Genomic DNA, 20,982 nt, shown 5'->3' with positions numbered 1-20,982 from the left:
ATGCTAAAGTTATTTAAGTTGTTTGCATAATTTATACAAGTACTTGGAAATTTCGATGACTTAAAGTTCTCTTTTTTTTCCCCCTATTTTATAGAATTATCGAGAACTGATGCTAAAGTGTTTGGTGTGTATTAAACTTTTTTTGTTTTATTTTAATCTTGTCATACATTTATATTGTTCTTTTTTAAGTATTAGGCAAATAACCCTTATCCTCGAGTGGTCTCTGGGCCTTGATAAGTGGTTATGCCTATGTAAAAAAAAAAATTCAATTGACATTTTACATTGAAACATTTCATTGTAGTTTAAGGCATGCCTGGAATCAAAGTAAAGATTTTTTTCAAAATTGACTTACAAAAAATGGGTACATAACTTAAAATACTCCCTTTACCATATCAAAATCTTAGTGTTCTGATGGATTGTTTTATTTATATATATATATATATATATATCATAAAAGTGATTGGGTGTGTGCAGAATGGTTGCTACCAAACTACTGTCAACTTTGGTTCTACAAACTTGGAACTTTATATATTATGGGATATTTGCAGCTATGGAACAAATTTTATTGGAGTTTTAGTCGGAGAAAAAGTTGGAACTTGGCAGGCATAAGTCAACTAAATGTGTATCTTTTATGCACGTGCAAATATACATTTATAAATTTAACTGTATTAATTTTTAAAGTTTTGATATGCATCTGGATTTAGCTCAGATTGTAACAAATAAGGTTTGAGAGCTGTTTTGATTTCAATTCTAGCTGATGGAACCCATGTCATTTAAAAAATTTTTTAAACTTTTGAAATCACTACTATATATTGGATACAATATAATAATCAATAGAAAATTAGCTCAATAATAATAAATACAAAATCTGCATAAATTAAAATATATTTAAGTGTGTTACAACTGAGCAATGCTGGTCGACCTATTGTGTGTGTATATGCATATATATATATATATATATATATATATACACACGTATGTATAGCACACCTATCTGAGCATACGCTGGTTAGAAGTAGGTCAATTTTTAATATACAACTATAGGTCAAATGAACTTTTGCCTGATAAACACGAGATCATTGGCTGCCAAAAATGAGAGCAGGAATAACAAAGAATCTGGTTTGCTAACTAGCAAAATTAACGCTATATATATGCATAAAAACATAATATCAATTCCATGCAATAGCCTAATGATTCCTCACGAGGATAAAATGCAGAAAATTCTGTGGCTTAATTGCCATATTTTTTCATGACTTACAACCTATCTCTACTTGTGTCTAGAGCATTGTTGAAATAAATACTGAAAATTGATAGATAAAATAATATACGATGCATGTATGATATAAAAATACTTGACATTTGTTCATTTAAAAAAATAAAATCTGTTGAAAAGCATACTCATTTTTAAAAAAAATCCAAATAATATATATATATATATATATATATATATATATATATATATATATAAAAGAAGCTTAGGTTTTTATAAGGCAGAACAATGCAGCAATATAATGGATAGACACAAAATGAAGCAACTTCAGATGGGGGAAGAAGTTATGCAGATTCACTTTTCTTGATTCAATACATGCATGTATATATTATAATTATACATTATTAGTGATGAGACGATTCTAATATTTTTCCTCAGATTCTAATACAATTACTGATTCTGATTCTTTATAAATCTCAAAATATTTAACCATAGTTATTTTTTACCAATTACCATAAAAAGCACATGTTAAGCTTGCAGATAATTTCTATGGGAATGTTCAAAAGAAATTTAGGTTTATACAACAATGCAGAATGATGTAATGGATAGACTCGGATTGATGCAACTTTAGATATAATCATGGAACATGCTATAAAGTTTCACTTTTATTCATTCGGTACATGTGTGTGTATATGTATAATTAATTACACACATATATACTCACACACACACACACACACACACACACACACACACACACACATATATTAGTGATGGGACGATTCCAATATTTTTCCTGATTCCGACTCTTTATAAATCTTTAAATATTTACTGTAAAGTTATTTTTTTCCGATTACTGTATAAACACGTGTGAAGTGTGCAGATATTTTCTCAAACAGGAAAATACACTTGTGAGAGTAGTCAGTAGATTTTAGTTTGACTGGTAATTTGAAATAAATAAATATTTAGTATTATTACTACCAGCTGTAGAAGATTTTGTTTTTAACAAAATCAAATAAAAAAAAAAAAAAAGAAATAATTATAGGAATTGTTTTGGCATCGGAAGATAAATACAGATTTTTTCCAATTTCCGATACCCAAAAAAATCCCGATTTTTCCAATTCCGATAATCGTCCCAACACTAATATATATATATATATATATTCACACACACACACACACACACACACACACACACAGATATATATATATATATATATATATATGGGAAAATATGTTTATTCAATTATATTTCACGTTTTATTAATACCAGTCCTTTAATTTATAAAACTTGATGTAACTGTAGAACATATAAAAATAAATGACAAAAAGTCTATATTTTAGATTTCAAGATGTTGATCATCTTACTGTTTATTTCTTTAAGTACATTAAAATGCATAATTCTTGACAGCACCTGTTTTGTAGCGCAACTATTAATGTAATTGTGTCTATAATTGTGTCAATTTTCAGATTTTCTAATCGTGTTTATATGCTTTTATTTTCTTTTAAAGTGAAGAATTGACATAATAATTGCATGAATGATTCTGCACTATAAAACAGGTGCTGTCAAGAATTGTGCATGTCAACTTAAACAAATGGTAAAATGATAAACATCTTAAAATTTGGAATATAGACTTTTGTCGTGTGTGTGTGTATTTTTATGATATACTAGATTACCCGTGACCCGTTGGGTCAGTATATTAACTATGGAATTAATGTATGAGCATGACACTTGTGACGTAAAGAAAATAGTTTTTTGTGACATAACAGAAACAGTTATATGAAAGTATATTAAAATGAAAAAAGGATATAGATAAATTTCTATGAATCGTCCTGTTTATAATTGTTTATTGTTGAAAAAAAAAACTTATGCCCATTGAATTATAAGTGGTTTGCCACACTTATAAGTAAATGTGCACTGAACAGATACCATAATACTTAAAGTTAAATTCAAATTCAAATTTTGATATATCATTTAATTTAAACGCGAAAAACCCCAAACAATTGGGACGCTGAAAATGTTTTATTGTCACGTTGATTATTTGTTTATGTACGCATGCGCAACCGTAAGTTGTAAACCGAATGTCGGGTTACAACACCTGTTACAAGGTTATTTGAGTTTTATAATTATATAGATAATTATTATGAATAGAACGTTGCTTAATCCAGAATTGAAATTAACCGGTTTAAAATTTCAAGAGGCTAAATTTAAAGCTTAGTTTACTGACTTAACAGTTTTGGTCAATAAAGCAAGTAAAACAGTGCTACTGGCGTGTGGTGTGTTAAAGTTTTATCAGGTCTATTGCATGTCTTTTGATAAAGGAATAATTAATCCATGGTGGATTCCCCTTTGCTTGTGTAGCACACCTGGACAACAACCATCAAAGAGGACTTGGCTGAACTCTTTGGTTCACAGATGATTGGCTTTTAACAATGGAATCATGATTAGTTAGGCATCTAAGGACCACTGTGCTTAGGTCATCATGATTCAGAATATAGTGCTGGCTAGTGAATAGTCTGGCTTAACTGAACTAGAGTAAACACTGCTACAATGACAATTGTGTCACTTTTATCAATATCTTTAGGAAAAGTATGGTTCCCTGTATCTGTGAAATAATAGGATAGACTAAACTATCAAAGTAAGTATTCAATAATAAATATTTAATTTTTAATCTACTTCCATTGTTTACAGGATACTTCAAGCACTGTGAAAACTGTATTAGATCTTTTGGAAACAGTGTTACCATCTGTAATGGAGAATTATCAAGGCAGCTTCCCGATGGGCAGTGTTGCAAATGCCCAGAAAGCGCTTACTGATTTGCACACTCTTCCAAAAGCCATTGAAACAACTGACCAACTTATGGTAAAACAAAAAAACTTAATTTTATTCTTGATATGTTTTTCAAAATTTTTTTGTTTTTTAATTTTTATTTTTTAATTAAAAATTTTTTTAAAGTCTTTTTCATGTCACACACACAAAGGATATAAAGGGCTACTATTTGAGATTCTGTCTATAGGCTTATGTAGGGAGTTGAGCAGCAAAATGTTAAATATTTCTTAACACAAAAAAATCACATTCTGTCCATACTTTTTTTTTCCTAACAACGGTCTTCAGCAACATGGAAACAAGCTGATTTACCTCTGCAACACCTCCATAAATTATTTCCAATTTTTGAGTAAGCCTTTTAGAATGTTTGGCAGAAACTTCTAGAATTTTTACCTGTATCTCTAATATGATTCTCTGATTATGGCTGTATTTTTTGCTCTACTGACATTTTCTATATAACTGAAATGTTGCTTGCTCATATTTTCAATCATACAGAAACTTCTAAAATAATTTGAAAATATCTTGAAGATGATTCTTTGCAAAATGAAAAGTACTTAGTAATTTTATAATTTGAACAGAGATATTAAAAGAAAATATATCCAAAGAAATTAAGAGAAAAAATATAAAAGTATCAATGAGCAAAAGTTGTCTATTTCATTTAATAAAACGTTTTATTAAAATTTAATGTTTATAAAACTTTATGTAAATGTAGATAGTAAATAAAAACTTTTGTTTCAATTTTGTAAAAGAATTTTTATCTCCCTTGAGGCATATACAGATTTATTTCCCTTTTGTGCTTTTTTTATTTTGTTTTTATTAACGATATTTAAAATGTAAACCATGGCCCATATTTTATCAATGATTAGTCAAATGATGTGACATTGGGCTGTATTAAGGCTTCATTAGTAAAGGATTTCTCATGAAGATAATAATTCAAGGAGTTGAATAGATGGTAATTAGATAGTACAAGGTCAGTTGAATAAGGTGGATGTCACAAAGTCTCTCATCCAGGTTGTTGTATAGTATCCCTGACCACTCACATGACATACGGCTTGTCATAGAGGAAAAGCACAGCTTTGCAATTCACCAGTGCTATTTCATTCTGGCGCAATGCCTGTTGTACACATTTCAATTGCTACAAGTATAGGTTTCCAGTGACAGCTTGGCCCATTTGTAGCAGTTCGTAAAGAACCACTTGATAAGCTGTTTACCAGACACAAAGCATACTCTTTTATGGGTGTGTAGGCAGTTTTGTGGTGTGAGGGACAACAATCTGAGGAGACAACCAATGTCTGAAACATTTAGGAGTTTCATACAGAAACAAATATCCTCAAACATTTCCATCGTTCTCACAGCTCTCTAGCTTATAACTGATGGCTTTTTTTATAACATCTGATGACCATACTTCTGGTTGCTTGAATTTGAAAACAATTGTTACGCACATTTCATATTTCAACTTTGTTCAATGACTAATCAAAAAACAGAAAAAATTTTTGGCTTACAGAGTAAAACATGTATACAACATTGGTTGTTTACGAATCAGTCATAAAAAAAAAAAAAGTTTTTACGTATTTGTTATACCAGATCCATAAATTTATTGATTAATTTTTATTAATTTCCAGACAGTTACCCTTGGCTCTCAAGAGGGGGCATTTGAAAATGTCCGTATGAACTACAGTGGTGATCAGGGCCAGGCTATCCGCCAGCTGATCACGGCACATATGGTGAGACGTGTCGCCATGTGTGTACTTGCATCCCCGCATGGAAAGAGGCAGCATCTTGCTGTAAGCCATGAGAAAGGAAAAATAACCATCTTACAACTGTCAGCCCTCCTTAAGCAAGCAGATTCAAGTAAAAAAAAGCTCACTTTGACCGTAAGTATAAGTTTATTGAAAATTTTAATGCACAAGTATTTCTTATGCATTGAATTCAAGAAAAGGAAAAAGTATTAAAAACATCTTTCATGTTGATGTGAGAAGATTTGAATTGTAGATTTTTTTCAATTTTGTTCATTTAAAGTTATACATTTAGAGTCGTCTGGAAAGCAGTCAGTCTTACATGTATTAATGACCTGGCAAGGCCATAGGGGAGACAACAGAAGCTGCAAAACTAAAGCTGGCTCGCTACCACACACACACACATGTATGTATGTATGTATATATATATATATATATATATAAAATATATTTGTAGTCTCTCTCTCTCTCTCTCTCTCTCTCTCTCTCTCTATATATATATATATATATATATATATATATATATATATATATATGCAAATGTAGGCAAATTTGGGTATATTTTATTGGTTTGAAAATACAGGTTCATTTTTTTACCAAATGTCATGAAATTTTAATCATAGAATAGTATTATAATCTTCAAAAAGCCTCCCATAGAACCAAAGATATGAACATTTCAATATTCAATTTGGCTATGAGTATAGATATATACACACACACACACACACACACACACACACACACACACCACTTTTTTGGGCAATTTTTTAAGTTTGATATCTTAGTGACTATTGATCAGAATTTAACTAAAGAATATTTGTTGGAAAGCTAATGACCTGAATTGTGTAGTGAACTATGTGACATTTGCCCTTAAGTTCACACATTATTGTTTAAACAAGTGGGGGGGGTATCACTTTTCTATATTAATTTAATGTGAAATGAGCACCCACTCAGCTATAAAATGGGTATTTTACGTTAAATTCAATTTTAAACTGTAATTTATTAATGTCATTGAAATTACTCATTTCCTGGGATTTTAACTTCGTTTTCAGCACCCTCGAAAACCTTTAACAGTAGTAATTTTAAAGGATTTTTTTGAGGGTAGAAAGATACTGCACCTTTACCAATGTTTCAATCATAGTCATTTGTTTTCCTAGTTTTGCATATGAATTACAAAATATCTGATATTTCCCCAAAACCTCTGCTCTTGATGAAGGGAAGACTAAAACTTGCTGCTTTGGTTGCAAATGATCTGAAATAACAAGGAGAAATTTGATTGATGGTGTATCTTCCCTTTGGTTTTAATACATAAAATAAATTTCACATTGTATAAGGATTATTTGATACTGGAGATATTCATAATCGTACCCTATTTCCAAAAGAGAGGAGATATAATATGAGAAATATTTGGAATCGAGTCTCCCCTGGCTGTTATTTTAGATCATTTGAAACCATAGCAGCAAGTTTTAGTCTCCCCTCCATCAAAACCAGAGGTTTGGGGGAAATATATATATATAAATCTGAAATCTGAGCAACAATTATTTTTGTAAAGAAAGCAAATTGTAAATCGTTAAAAAAAAAAAATCTGTCAATCTGAAATTATTTGAACCAGAAGCATTCTCTTTATTTAAGGAATTTCTGTAAATATATTTTGGAATCAATATCATACAATTGAGTATCTTCTAATTCTGTATGATCATTTGAGGAGAGGATTCTTTGTTAGTCCTTATATTTAACAAATAGAATACTCTTAGATATGTTGTATGACTTATATTATATTTATATTATATTATATTTAACAAATAGAATACTCTTAGATATGTTGTATGACTTATACTGGGTGTTTCAAAGGTCTTGGGAACATAACGATTTTTAATAACTCAAAAACTATTAGGAGTTGAAAAATGAAATTGGTACCGTTGGAAAGGTTAAAGTTTCAAGTTTTGTGGGGAATCTTCAAAGTTGCTCAATATGAGCACCATTCGTCACACGGCAGACATCTAGTTGATAGTCCATTTCCTGCCAAACGCGTTCCAGCATCTTGATGTCAATGGTTCCCACAACTGCCGTTACTCGAGCCTTTAGTTCGTCAATATCTCTTGGAAGGGGCGGCACATAGACTTGTTGCTTGACAAAGCCCCAAAGGAAAAAGTCACACGGGGTAAGATCTGGAGACCTAGAAGGCCAGGGCATGAGAACGTCATCACCTCGCCCAGATCTCCCAATCCATCTACCAGGCAGCCTTGTGTTAAGAAACTGTCAGTGTGGTGGTGCACTATCTTGTTGAAAAATGAAGTCATCAGATTCTGCTTCTTCCAACTGAGCCATTAACCAGTCTTCCAGCATGTTGAGATAGGATTCACCAGTGATAGTTGCCTCTTCAAAGAAGAACGGTCCATAGACACCTTTCTTGGAAATTGCACAAAACACATTCACTTTTGGTGAATCTCGCTCGTGCTCAAGAAGTTCATGAGGATTCTTAGTACCCCATATGCGAGTGTTATCCTTGTTAACTTTGCCATTCAGATGGAAGGTCGCCTCATCGCTAAAAACAAACCGGTCATCAAAGCCGCTATCTTCCAACTTCTCTTGTATTGCAATGCAAAAGTCACGGCGAAGTGGCTTATCAGTGTCCTTCAACTTTTGGACCAACTTGAGCTTGTAAGGTACCATTTGCAGTCGTTTCCTTAAGACATGCCAGACAGTTGCTGGAGCAAGCTGAAGTTCCCTGCTGGCTCTTCTCACTGATTTACGGGGTCTCCGCTGAAAGGCTGTCCGAACTTGCTCAACTGCATCTTCTGAAGTTGAAGGGCGACCTGTTCGCTTACTTGGGCACAAACACCCATCTTTCACAAATTTAGCATGCCATCTGACAATGGATTTCCTTTCAGGGGCTTCTTTTTTAAATTTCCTGCGAAATGCACGCTGAACACATGTCCACGATTCAGTTTTTGCAAATTGGAGGACGCAAAATGCCTTGTCTTGTTTAGAGAACGCCATTACTGCACCTGGAAAGATAAGACGAAAATCATTAGTATGACCAAAAACTTGATTAAGCAAGCTTTAAAATGGCACCAGTTTCATTTTTCTACCTGGAATAGTTCATGAGGTATACACATTTGTAATGTTCCCAAGACTTTTGAAACACCCTGTATTATATTTATATTATATTATATTTAATAAATAGAATACTCTTAGATATGTTGTATGACTTATATTTATATTATATTATATTTAACAAATAGAATACTCTTAGATATGTCCATGCTGTGCATGTCACAGTATATAACTAAAAAGTGCAAGTTTCAAACAAGTAGAAATAATCCTACAAATATAAATGGAATATCATTTTGTGGTGAATAAAAGTTGATCACAATGGAAGCAATAATAATTAGATCAAACAAGCCTAAACATCGGACAAAATCCTCCACCCCCCAAAAAGAAAACAACAATTTACAAAAATACATGCAAAATGCAAGTTTATCTGTTCATTTATTTCAACAGCTAATGTATTGACTCTTTTTAATATGATTCATAGAACATTAGAAATTAAAGGTAAATTTAGCCTTTAATAATAAATCAGTAAAAATATCAGATCTTGAGCACATGGTAGAATGGGGAAAGAGGTGGCTGGTTACTTTTAATGCATCTAAAACCAAGCTTCCATCTTTACATCATCAACACTCTGATCTCCATCTGGGATCTACTGAAATGAATGGCTCTTGTCTTGAGGAGATCTTTGTTTTGACAAGCTTCTGGGTTTGATCTTTACTCCTGATCTGAGGTACATCCAAGGATGGAATACTGTTGCCACAGCTGGATAGGAGCTGCTAGAAGCATTTTATCCTGCCTTGACAGGGTTCAAAATAGACTTCATAGCCTAGTGGGGGATACCCTTTTCTCTTCCCTGAAACCTTTCCCACAAAAGAGACTGTGAGCCTGTCTCTTCTTTATCGTTATTTTCATAGCAAGTGCTCATCTGAGCTCCAATCTATGTTCTCCCCTCGCTAAACTTTCACGAAAAACACTCATCTAGCTAAAACCATTATTAATAATTTACCCCCACTCTTTATCTGTCCCTAAACATAAATTCCATGAACAAAGCCTCTTTCTTAGAACTGCACGCATGTGGAACTCTCTTCCATTTGCCTACTTTTATGTTGACTACAATTTGGTAGTCTTCAAGTCCAACATAAACAAATTCTTGATGAACTGTCCCCTTAAGTAATCCAATTTACCAAATTTTCGATACTAATGATTACGATATTATCCCATTGACTACTGTACACTCATTAACCCTTATCTTTGAGTGGCCTCGAGGCCTTGATAAGTGGTTACTCCTATGTGTAAAAAAAATAAAAATGGATTTGGACAATGTAAAAACACAATTTTACAATAGGGAAAATATTTATTTAGTATTTCATTCATTAAAGTTTTTAACTTGGATTTTATTTTTTGTGAAAGATCTTAAATTAAGTTCGCTATCTTCATGAGTGACTCCTCTTTCATCTCTGAAAGTATTAATTTGATGTTACCTGACTAAAAACTATTAATGGCACTAAAGAATTGTATATTTATAAAGAGAAAAAAAAGTAAATTTTGTCTGCATTCAAATTTTATCAAAATAATGCAAAGAATGAGGTAGTGCAAGTTGAAATTGAAAGGAATTTCACTATATTTAAGTTTTTCATATTCAAAACTCAGCTAGTTTGTGATACACTGAAACATCATTATAATTAGGTATGTAGAATGTGCCTATTCCCAATTTGTTCGCTCAACAATGAAAACGTGTAAATGTAGCTAAAAATGTGACAAAACAAAAAAAATGTGACAAAACAAAAAAAATTTCATTTTAAAATTAGCGTGACAAACCATTTGCTTCATGAACAGAAGCCTCTTTTAGAGATGCTTGTGTGCTTGTCCAGAGTTCCTCCCATATAAAAACAACACAAATAAAGAAAAATCTGATTTACGTATCTGTGATGGACACTCTATTAGCTGGGCTGTAGAATACACCGACTGTACCTCTGTAAAGGGGGTAAGCCCACCACCTCCACCCCAATGCGGCCACTTGATGGCCGTGGGTGACGACCCATAAGGCATCAGGGTGAAATCTTGGTGGTTGAGCAGTCATTGATTCGGCAACAGATTTTTCAATCGCTTGCAACACACTACTTTGGCCCTTACTTGGTCTGGCAGGTGGTCGGATGAAGCCCAATCCGATCAATCGGCTGGTCCTACCTCCATATATAGTTATTTTTCTCCCAACCGTATTATCAGATCTTCTTTTGTGGAAAACTTCCTACCCATTTATATTATATGAGCTAGAAGGCAGGGGCTGGAGGTCAATTGTGTTAAGAGAAAGAATTGATTACTCCTGTTAGATTATTGAGCAAAACAAAACCCAGAATTTGGCAGAGGATCAGATTTTTTCTTGGCACAAGTATGTTGGTATTGTATCCCCCATCTCCGCCAAGGCAAATGGGTTCATTCCCAACCGTAGTTGGACTCTATGGTGGAGCAGAGGACCGATGAAAATCAAAACTCAGTTCCTCTTTTAAAAAATCTATAAGGTATCTGATTCTGAAATCAACTTAGACTTCCCAAAATTTATGATTATTGAATCACTAGTTGAAATTAAACTGGACGAATTATGTCCTTTTCTGACTGAAAAAGTTAAATGTCAAATCCAAAAAATGTTAAAAAAACAACTTCAAAATGGCAATTTACTAGTAGAAGTTCCAAAGAAGAAACGCGCAGAAAATCTGCTCAAGATGAATACATTCCACATCAAATGCAAAGCATATCCACATGTTAGATTAAATATGTCTAAAGGCATTATAACAAGCAGAGAGTTTTTGTTAGCAACACCAGAAAAAATTGTAACAGCATTTTAAAAAAAAACAGGGTGTAAAGGAATATAAAAGAATTACCATCAGACGAAACAATGAAACTTTACAGGCACACACGTATATATTCACCTTTGATAAACCATCAATACCAGAAGATATGATTGGCTATTCAATAGAAAGGGTAGAGCAACTTATACCAGCTCCCCTGCAACGTTTCAAATGTAAGAAATTTGTTCATCACAAAGACATTTTAGAGAACATCAAGTGTGTTGTGTGGTGAATGTGACCCAAACCATGCAGAGAGTGAGTGCAAAAATATAAAATGTGCAAACTACCATGAAGAACATCTTACCTCCTCAAGAATCTGCAATGTCTACCAGAAAGAAAAGAAGGTAATGTATGTAAAACTCCAAATACCATTTCATGAAACTAGAAAAATTCTTGAAAGCTATATGGGAAGAAAAACATTTGCCAGTGTTGTACAAAAAACAAATCGAAACCTTCATGGCGCTACTGAAGTAGATAACTATCAAAAACTTATAGAAAAATTAATAAATGTAAACACAAATGAATGCCCGTCATTCAAAGAAAATCTTAAAAAATGTATTCAATAAAAACAAAACCAACCGAGCCTATTACGAAAACAAAATTAAATGTCGATGACAATATAGAAATGCCCAAAGAGTATTCTCTGACAGCTGAAGCTACAAGTGAAAGGCGCTAAAGATCACCAATCTGACCTCCGGATTCTAACAAAGACATAATTGAAAAAAAAAAAAAAAAAAAAATACAATTAAAAAACAGAATTCAAGTAAAAGAATACCACAACCTGTTTTGATAACATCAAAGAAAGTCAAGTAATCTGAGGAAATGGAGATTGGAAATAAAACCTCACAAGTAAGCAAAACTCAAAAGGAGAAAATGTATTAAAAAATATAACTGGTTTGAATATTATTTCACATGTACATATGTGTAAGTGTTCCCTACATTCCAAAACGTAATCCAACGCGACCTATGTAGGCTGGATTTGATTTTTAGATACTCCATAGTGGTTGATATGCCATAGAACCTAAACATCCAAATCAAAATTGTTTATAAAATATCTATCTATTAAAAATTTATGAATTTGTTAGATATATAAACCTGTTAACTGTATTAATTTGTTGAATACATAAACATGTTGAAATTGTTTTTTTTTTGTTTGTTCAATTTTTATGAAATTCGAAAGTCCGTTAAATGAGCCATGATTGTTACGCGACACAACAACCAACCCACGATCGGAAGAAAATATTGTACTCTAAAGATTGCATAAATTGATAAAGTAGTTTTATTTTTAAATCAGAAAAATCAAATTCTATGATTAAGTGACGAATGAAGATCTCACAACGCCATCTTGAAAACAAGCTGAAAGCAAAGGAGAGAACTCAAAATAATTTAAGCTAGCAAGATTTTAGGAAGCCATTCTTAACATGGAGAGAACGGTGGCATTACTCAGACTCAAATTCACTTAAAAATGATTTTCTTTATAAAAATACAACTACTTCATCAATTTATATTAATTTTTTTCCCTCACAGATACATACAGATTTTTCTAGATTTTTTTTTAAAGGGAAGCAGTTCTGGACAAGTACCAATGCTTGGACACTGTTAAATAAATTCAATCTGCTCATATAGTCATAAAAATTCTATTTCAAATACAATGTAACCAACTAATGTGTGGACGAAATGAGAAGACCATATCGAAATGCTTGGAGAAAATTACACGTTTGCTAATTTAGCAAGCATGTAATTTTCTCTTTTCTGTAGATTTTTCAATCATTTCGTTTAGTTTCATTCCTTATATTTGTCAACAGTTATTTGAGAGCTAAATTTGAACTGCTTAAATTTCCTCAGCATAATACAATTCATTGTATATCTTGTTTATTTTCTGTAGGTCACCAAACAAATGGTAAGTTGTTTCCCCTCTGGCCATTTTCTGATTTCTCAAACGAAAAATAAAGTTGCTCTTTTTTTTTTCTTTCTTGAGCAAATATTTAGACTGGCCAGAATTACTGACAGTGTTATTGTGAATAATAACCAGAATAAGATGAAATAATTAAAAAGAAATAAAAATTCTTGTTTAGAATTACAACTGTATTAAAAGAGCAAAAATGGAGAAAAATCTGTACGATTTATGTATCCATGGCGAAACAAAAACATATTCCAAAAAGCTTGTAAATTGATAAAGGAGTTTTATTTTTGAATAAGAAAATAAAATTTTATAAATAACCAAAGATGTCTTGCCTGCCATTTTGAAAAAAAAAAAAAAAATCTCAAGAAACAAAGGAAGATAGCTTAACAATAATCCAAACTTGCAATTTGTAATACCTACAAATTCCCATTAATCACTTAAAATGATTATTTTTTTTTTAATAAAAATAAAACTGCTTGATCAATTTGTTATTTTTAGAGTATATTTTCTTTCCATCACAGTTATAGGCATCATACAGATTTTTCTTTATTTTTTGTTTTTCAATGTTGGAATTCTGGATCAGAACAAAAACAAAATTAAGTTATATGAATTAACATTTGAAATTGCTAATGTTTGAATAGTAGGAATAGGAGTTGTAACATTTTTTTTTATATTTAGCTCAAAAGAACAAGCAAGTGAAGCTAAGAGCAAAAAGGGAAAGCAAAATATATTTGAAATATATATTAAAAATATTTCTATGGCTACAAATGTTTTTCTGATGATGTTCTGTAAAATATCAAAATCTTACTCTTGATTATCGATGGTTGACAGCGTCTTATCCCTGGCATGTCATGGGTGGAGATCTTGTTTATTTTCTCTTTCTACACATTTAATTATTTTCTTTCTATGAAAGCATGGTATATTTTACTATATTACTAAAATAAGCATGTTTTATGCAGATCGATCATTTAGTAAATATTTAATCTCAAACAAGTTCTTTTAATAGTATTTTAAAATCTGTTATATTTTGCAGCTCAATAATTGAACAGAAAGAGTTTTACTCTCAAGAAAGTCATTTAATATCTGTTTTTAATAAACTTAAAAAAAAAAAATCTTAGTGTTTTCATGTATAGAGTAGCATGTCGGATGTATTATGTGAGGGAGGCGGTTCTTTGACTCTGATCCGGAAATTTCCCAACAATATTGGACTAACCTGTTGACAAGCAAATTAATGATGAGGCTAATGCAAGCCGGATTTTGTAAGATGGCAGGAACTGACAATCTGTATTGGAATATATCCATCATTAATATTTTACATGATGAGGTGGGGAAAAAAGGATTTGGATTATTCCAACAACTGTTTTTATTATGCACATCGTAGTGAAAATAATCAAAATTATCGATTCTCACCAAAAAATTTCTGAAACAGAAAAGGAATGTTTTATGCTTTACTAGCTGGACACCCGGCATTGCCTGGTTGTACAATATGCTTAAACATGATATTTTAATTTCTGCAAATTGTGTATGTATTATTATTATAGAATCAATCCTATTGATTATTATATATTACGAGGAATAATTTGCCCGGTGGAATAATTTGCAATAAAAATAAATAAAAAAAATGATAATGTCATTCATCAAATTCCCTCTGTTTGTTTACAATATCACATCAGTTGATATTTGGGCTTGATGATGAATGCCCTGGAAAAGTCACTTCTGATTAATGTTTAGTTTTAAAATATGCAAACAAAGAAATGATTTGCAGCCATTTTAAATGGTACCTCTTCTTTTATCATAAATTCAACTCATTAATAAGAAAAAAAATCCAAATAAAATGGTGGAATACACCCAGGATTGAACAGGGAATCATTCGATCTGTAGTTGAATGCTCCACCACTGAGCTATATTTCTAGATGAAATGATTGGCTGAGATTTTATTTCCCTTGCCTGTATAACATAAAATATTCCCCCTGAAAAAGTTTTTTTTTTATCCATAAGAGAGAAAAAACTATTTTTAAGATCAGATTTTTTCGATTTTCATCAGATGAATTTGTGTACAAAACATATCTAAGAACACTGTCAGAAATATAAATTATCTTTGTGTGAAATTTGCAACCTATGAGAAAGGAACTTGCACACACAAAGTGACTTTTATATAAGAGTGGAGATTATCACTGAACATAAAACTCACAATGTAAGCATTACCCCCCTCCCTCCAATATTTTTTGAGTATTTTTCGCTTATTAGTATGGAATCCACATGGGCTTTAACTGTGAATTATTTTATGAAGAAACTTATTTTCATGAATGTAGTTATTGGCTTATTTTTGTTGTCCTCTGTCTACAATTCTTGTTTTTGGCTAAAGTAAAACCAACTTTGCTGTAAATATATTGCAAAGATTTCATGACCAACATTTACAAAAAAAACCTTCTAATAAGATTTTCAAAGCTGTTTTCTGCTATCAATTGCTTCGCTGCTTTATCAGTTACACAGTATTTTAAGTATCGTGGCTGTTTGTCTACATTTTGCACATCAGTGGTTAAAGTTTAAAAACAAATTCTTGCATAAAAAGATTGGGGTTTCATTTTATTTAAGCTTGCTTAAAAAACAATTCTTTTCTGTTGTATTTTTATTTGAATGATATTTGATCTCATACTACCTGACACATGATCCGCTCATCAATGACCTGCACTCTCTGCTGCCCGTCTTGTTACAGTAACATTTTTTAATGGTTTATCAGTCAGTAAGGGAGTTAATTTGTGATATCCTCCTCCCTGCCTGGTGCAGTCATATTGGGGGCAGCTGATAATGACCATCAAGGAAGACCTGGTCAAGTTCTCAAGTCCACAGGGGTTCAACCTGCAACAGTGGAATTGCGATTGGTTAAACATCTTGTGCCGTCTTCCTCAGGACCACTATGTATAGGCTGTTATGATTCGGGGTTTGGTGCAGGCCAGTAAAGAATTTGGCTTCACCCAACAAAGGTGAACACCATTACAACACAACTTCATCAATAAATATTTTTCACTGGAATTTGCTTGTAAATATAGTATAATACTAGAAAAGTCTCTAAATTGTATGTTTTAACAAGCAGGATGCAAGGTGACTTATTCAAAAGTTACCTTCCTTGATCCTAGAAGCAATACGTTTGAATATGAATAGATATTATTTTAATATAAAAATGTTGTCTAATTTTTAATGCTTGATTGATAATTTTGGAAAACTCAACCTCAAGTTGAAGAGCCATTGCTCAAAATGACAAGGTACTCCAAGAAGGCTAACTAACAGGGATCACATTAGAAACGCTTCATGGAGTAGTATTTTTCTCTTCCTACAGAACAGTGCAAATGAGGCTACTGAATGGTTAAAAGTAGCAATTGAAGCACAGATTCCCACGCGGAAGTTTTATAGCAAGCGCCACTCTCCCTAATGGTTCACTTCTATTTGTGCAACTGCCATTGCTCAAATGCAGCATGCATTCCACAGATTTATCCGACATTAGTCTAATACAAATAGGCAAAAGTATATAGGAGCTAGAAATAATTGTGAAATAGTTGCAGCCAAAAGAAGGCATCCCGAAATCACCAGTAAATACATTGAATTGCAGGAGTTAGGAACTTTTGATTTCTGGAAAAATTATAACAGTGTAGTAAATAGTAGACAATCAACAGTTTCTCCACTTTCCAATAACCATGATGTTTGCACGACAACTGAGAAAGTTAACCTGCTTGCCTGGTAGTTCGTCTCCAACTCCATTTTAGATCAAACGAACCATTCCCTCCCAAATCTCCTTTTGCAGACAGAAGCTACATAATTTGAAAATCATTTCTCAAGTTCATGATATAAAAAAACACGAACACCTTGAAAACGTGTGAGGCTGATCTCATCCCTGCTATATTATTAAAAAATGCTCTGTTGAAGTTGCCTCAGTTCTCTCCAAACTCAACAAATGCTACTCTGAATCTTGCTTCCCTGATTATTAGAAAAATTCCTCTGTGGTAACAGTTTTCAAGAATTCTGACGAAAGAACTGACCCATTCAATTATTGCCCCATTAGTCTCCTTCCTCTCTTCACCAAAACTTTGAGTTTTTAATCGATCAAGCTCTAGTTCACCACCTCATAGAAAATAAACTTCTTTCCGACTGACAGTATAGATTTAGGTAAGCTTTCTCTTCTGCAGATATCTTAACTGTAATCTCTGAACATATATACCATGTACTAGATAAGGCAGCGGAGGTTAGAGCAGTAGCACTAGATATATCTTAGCTCTTTGACAGGGTCTGACATGAACATCTCCTCATGAAAATTAAATCATATGGTATTAATGGATAAATATTTAATATAATTCTTTTTAGAGAAGAGAAAAATTCACGTTGTCTTTGATCGCTGTATGTCAAAACAATATAAATGCGAATGTGCCACAAGGGTTGATACTTAAACCTTTATCTTTTAATTTTTAGAACAATTTTACAAAATTATTTTAACAAGATATAAGTTTTATCAGTTGTTTTTATGAAAAAAATGAAAAATAAAATATTCCTGAATTTTCAGAAAATCTTATATTGTTACACCAGAAATTAATAAAATTGATTTCGTTTCTTTTAGAAATTTGAACTAATTTTACCTTCAAACTTGTTGATCTTTGATTGTTCATCTGCTGAAATCATTCATGGGGGATCAATTTGTTACATTTAAATTTTACACTGCAAGCCACCACTCAAAATAAAATTGCAGTTTTGAATGTGAAATGTGTTTAAATTGCTGGAAAAAATATATTTCTATTTCATATAAAAATTGGTAACAGTTTCCTAGTTTATTTATTTACTTATAAATAAACTAGGAAAACGTTACCAATTTTTATATGAAATAGAAATTGTCGTAGTTATAATTTACCAATTTTTTTGTTTTTTTTTAATTTTAATCAAAGAATTCTTATAAAAACTAGTTACATTTCAAATATAAATATAACATTTGAGAAGTTTTATCACCACACAACTGCATTTGTGAAGTTTTATCACCACACAAGTATAAAGACCTGGTATATAAAATCAACAATAGGTTCTTTGATAAGACAGGGTGTGTTCGAAATTGTTTGTTTAAAGCACAATTGAACCATGATACTTGATTTTTTATTTTAAAATTTTAATTCAAGCCATTTTATAAAATAAATTTTCTAAAATCAACAGTAGGTTCACTACAGTGCAGTGTGTAATGTAGCGCGGATGTGCTGATGTAAATGCTTGTTTTTTTTTTTGTTTTTTTTTTTTTATTTTTTTTAATTACATTTTCACCCCAAACAAGGCAAATTGCCACTTTGGTGTAGGGGGCTACTATCAGGGGCAACAACTACTGGGGTACTATGTAGGGATTTGGGCAGCAAGGTGTCGGTTCAAGTTACACTTGAACTTCTGCACGTCAGTACTGTTGGGGAAGCAGGGACCTGGAATGGAATTCCAGAGTCTTGCGGTTCTGGGGAAGAAACTATTGGAGTAAAAAGATCTTTTACAGCTAGGGACCTCTACAGTGTGGGGGTGGGATCTAGTAGCCTGTCGGGTTTGTCGAGGGTGCTCACGTCGTGGGGGCACAAGTGATTGCAGTTCGTCAGAGCATTCACCACTAAAATACTTGTAGAAAAGGCAGAGAGATGCAACATTTCGTCGATGGGACAGAGGCTGAAGCTTAGATGCCAGTTCAGGGCCTATCAGTTTTGCGACTCTCTTTTGAACCTTGTCAAGGAGCGAGAGACTAGTAGCAGATGCACCAGCCCAGATGTGGCAGCAATACTCCATACATGGGCGAATGGTGGCCTTATAGAGGTACAGGATACTTTCGGGTGTTAGTAGTTTTCTAGCACGGTAGAGAGAGCCTACCTTTCTTGCAGCGGCCCTGGTAATGCCTTCAATGTAATTGTTCCAACTCGTGTTTCCTGTGAACATTAGGCCAAGGAGTTTGAAAGATGGACTCTCAGATAAAGAGTCGTTGGCCATTGCTATGGGTGGTAGAGAGGGTTTCTTGTAATTATTGAATGAAACTAGTTTAGTCTTGGCAGCATTGAACGCGACCAACCACTTTTGTCCCCATTCCACTACAGATTGGAGGTCTTCCTCTAGTGTTTCTGCCATTTCTTTAGAAATGTGTTCATTCGTCTTCCTGTCGTGTCTGCCATAGAGTGTAGTGTCATCAGCATATATATACCCATCTCAGAGGCAATGTTGTCGGGGAGGTCATTTATGAATATCAGGAACAATAGAGGTCCAAGGATAGAACCCTGGGGCACTCCCGCATTTATATCATATTGTTTAGATGTGCGACCGTCGAGGACTACCTGGATTTTTCTCTTATCTAAGAAGGATTTAATTATGTTAAGTATTCTACCAGTGATACCGTATGATCTGATTTTACTGAGGAGACCCTCATGCCATACCCTGTCAAAAGCCTTAGATATATCTAGAGCTACCGCTCTGCCTTCCCCCGCTTTGTCCAGTGAATGGTATATACGTTCAGAGATCACAGTGAGGATGTCTGCTGTGGAACGGGCTTGTCTAAATCCATATTGTTTGTCAGTCAGTAGTTTAGCATCTGTAAGATGATGGACTAGAGCATGGTTAATTATGGTCTCAAATATTTTGGCAAAAAGTGGGAGGAGGCTAATGGGGCGATAATTTGATGGGTCTGTCCTTTCGCCAGAATTCTTGAATACTGGTACAACAGAAGCAGTTTTCCAACAGCCCGGAAAGCAAGCTTCATTAAGACATTTGTTGTAGAGTTTGGAGAGAACTGGAGCTACTTCGGCTGAGCACTTTTTTAATAGCACAGCTGGGATAAGATCGGGTCCACATGCTTTTGAGGTGTCAAGGTTTTTTATGATAGCATGCACCTGAGCAGGGGTGGTTTTCAGATCATCTAGTGTGGCGTCTGTCCGCATAGGAAAGTCAGGTAGGGGGTGGTTGGAAGGGTCCAGTGTGGAGTTTGAGGCAAACCGACTGGCAAGCATGTTAGCCTTGTCGGTTGCTGAGGAGACAACCTCGTGATTGTTGGTTAGTGGGGGAATTGTTGATTGCCCATTATTTACTACACTGTTGTAGATTTTCCAGAAGTCTCGAGTTCCTAGTTTTTGTGCTTCGATGCGTTTTTTAGTGGTTTCCGTAAATTCTCTCTTAGCTGTCGCTATTTCTTTATTAACGTTATTTCTAGCTTCTATATACTTCAGTCTGTTTGAACTGGACTTATGTCGGTTAAACCTACGGTATGCATGCTGCTTTTGAGTAATGGCAGTTGCACAAGTCGACGTAAACCATTGGGGAGAGTGGGGCTTACTATAAAATTTCCGCATGGGAACATGCGCTTCGATTGCAGTTTTGAACCAGTCAGTGGTCTCGTTTGCACATTGTTCAGCAGGGAGAGA

General features: G+C 33.2%; 1 protein-coding gene across 7 annotated transcripts in view; it reads left to right on the top strand.

Moving 5' to 3' along the window:
* LOC145285823 (E3 ubiquitin-protein ligase UBR4-like) overlaps positions 1-20,982 on the top strand; it is a 350,597-nt gene that overhangs the window by 136,724 nt on the left and 192,891 nt on the right. For 6 of the 7 annotated variants that reach the window (XM_080134243.1, XM_080134245.1, XM_080134247.1 and 3 more), the window contains 3 exons: positions 95-124; positions 3,903-4,073; positions 5,660-5,911. In XM_080134243.1, coding sequence (XP_079990369.1) covers positions 95-124; positions 3,903-4,073; positions 5,660-5,911 — 453 coding nt within the window. The remainder of the gene's footprint in view (positions 1-94; positions 125-3,902; positions 4,074-5,659; positions 5,912-20,982) is intronic. The other variant, XM_080134244.1, reaches the window with a different exon arrangement.

This window comes from Euprymna scolopes, chromosome 10 (genome assembly GCF_053919585.1).
Source record: "Euprymna scolopes isolate OS-2025 chromosome 10, ASM5391958v1, whole genome shotgun sequence".
Lineage (NCBI taxonomy): Eukaryota > Metazoa > Mollusca > Cephalopoda > Sepiida > Sepiolidae > Euprymna > Euprymna scolopes.
Note: the sequence above shows the minus strand (reverse complement) of the source record. Positions and strands in the feature narration are given on the sequence as shown.